The sequence below is a fragment of the Bison bison genome, unplaced genomic scaffold (genome assembly GCF_000754665.1).
Source record: "Bison bison bison isolate TAMUID 2011002044 unplaced genomic scaffold, Bison_UMD1.0 scf7180017851715, whole genome shotgun sequence".
Lineage (NCBI taxonomy): Eukaryota > Metazoa > Chordata > Mammalia > Artiodactyla > Bovidae > Bison > Bison bison.
In genome coordinates this window covers 3,967-4,758 of record NW_011482288.1, presented here as the reverse complement: position 1 = coordinate 4,758, position 792 = coordinate 3,967, and the positions used below count along the sequence as shown (strand labels likewise).

The following is a 792-nucleotide window of genomic DNA, read 5'->3' as shown; positions in this document are numbered from 1 at the left end:
TTTGTACGTGAATGACTCTAATACAGTCTTAAATTGCTTAATTATTTAGTTGGGTTCCTGTTTCTTTGCATGCACAACCAGGATTGAACAGGGCTAAGGGATATCTGGGATTTACATGACTAGAAGATACTACTAGGATCTATCGAGATTGATTATATCATATTAGAACATTTCTCTTATGGCACCAGGAATATCCCAACCCAGTGCACATACTAAGTTTCTATTGAAATTCAGTGCACTACTATGGTGTGAAACTCATTTTTATTGTCAGATAGGATAACACTGTTTGACTTTTTGATATTTCCTTTTATTATGAAACAGAAATTGGGGAAAGCCCTTCAGGAACAAGTAATTCAGTTCAGATTGTTACATGTAGATTCAGATTGTTAAACATAAATAACTCTAAAAGTGGACATGACATAGCTGACAGTTGTCCATCACTGTAACACTTTATATATCTGAGAATTCAGATCTCACATAAAATTATATGCCTCAAAGTAATCCACTACTGGCGCACGACAAATAGGGCAGTTTGGATGTTCTTCCAGCCATTGATCAATGCACTGATAATGGTATTCATGGGAGCATGGTAGGATGCGTAGCATATTGCCTGTGGTGTATTCTGTAATGCAAATAGGACAGGTTTTAGCTGCATCTTTCTCTTCAAAAAATCTTAAAGGCAAGCTGTTAATCTGCAGTTTTGTAAGGCCTCTAGTTTGGTGTGGGTCTGCTTCTAATAAGAAAAATTGGTCCAGATTAAGGGAAGACCTAGAGTCACTATCGTCAACTGTT

The 792-nt window shown here is 36.7% G+C and overlaps 1 protein-coding gene across 1 annotated transcript in view; it reads right to left on the bottom strand.

Moving 5' to 3' along the window:
• Window positions 1-6: 6 nt before the first annotated feature.
• The window catches only part of LOC104996974 (E3 ubiquitin-protein ligase RLIM-like), a gene marked incomplete at its 5' end in the record, with an annotated part of 2,307 nt that continues 1,521 nt past the window's right edge, over window positions 7-792 (bottom strand). The window contains one exon of the mRNA XM_010851398.1: window positions 7-787. Within this exon, the coding sequence (XP_010849700.1) occupies window positions 474-787 (314 nt within the window). The remainder of the gene's footprint in view (window positions 788-792) is intronic.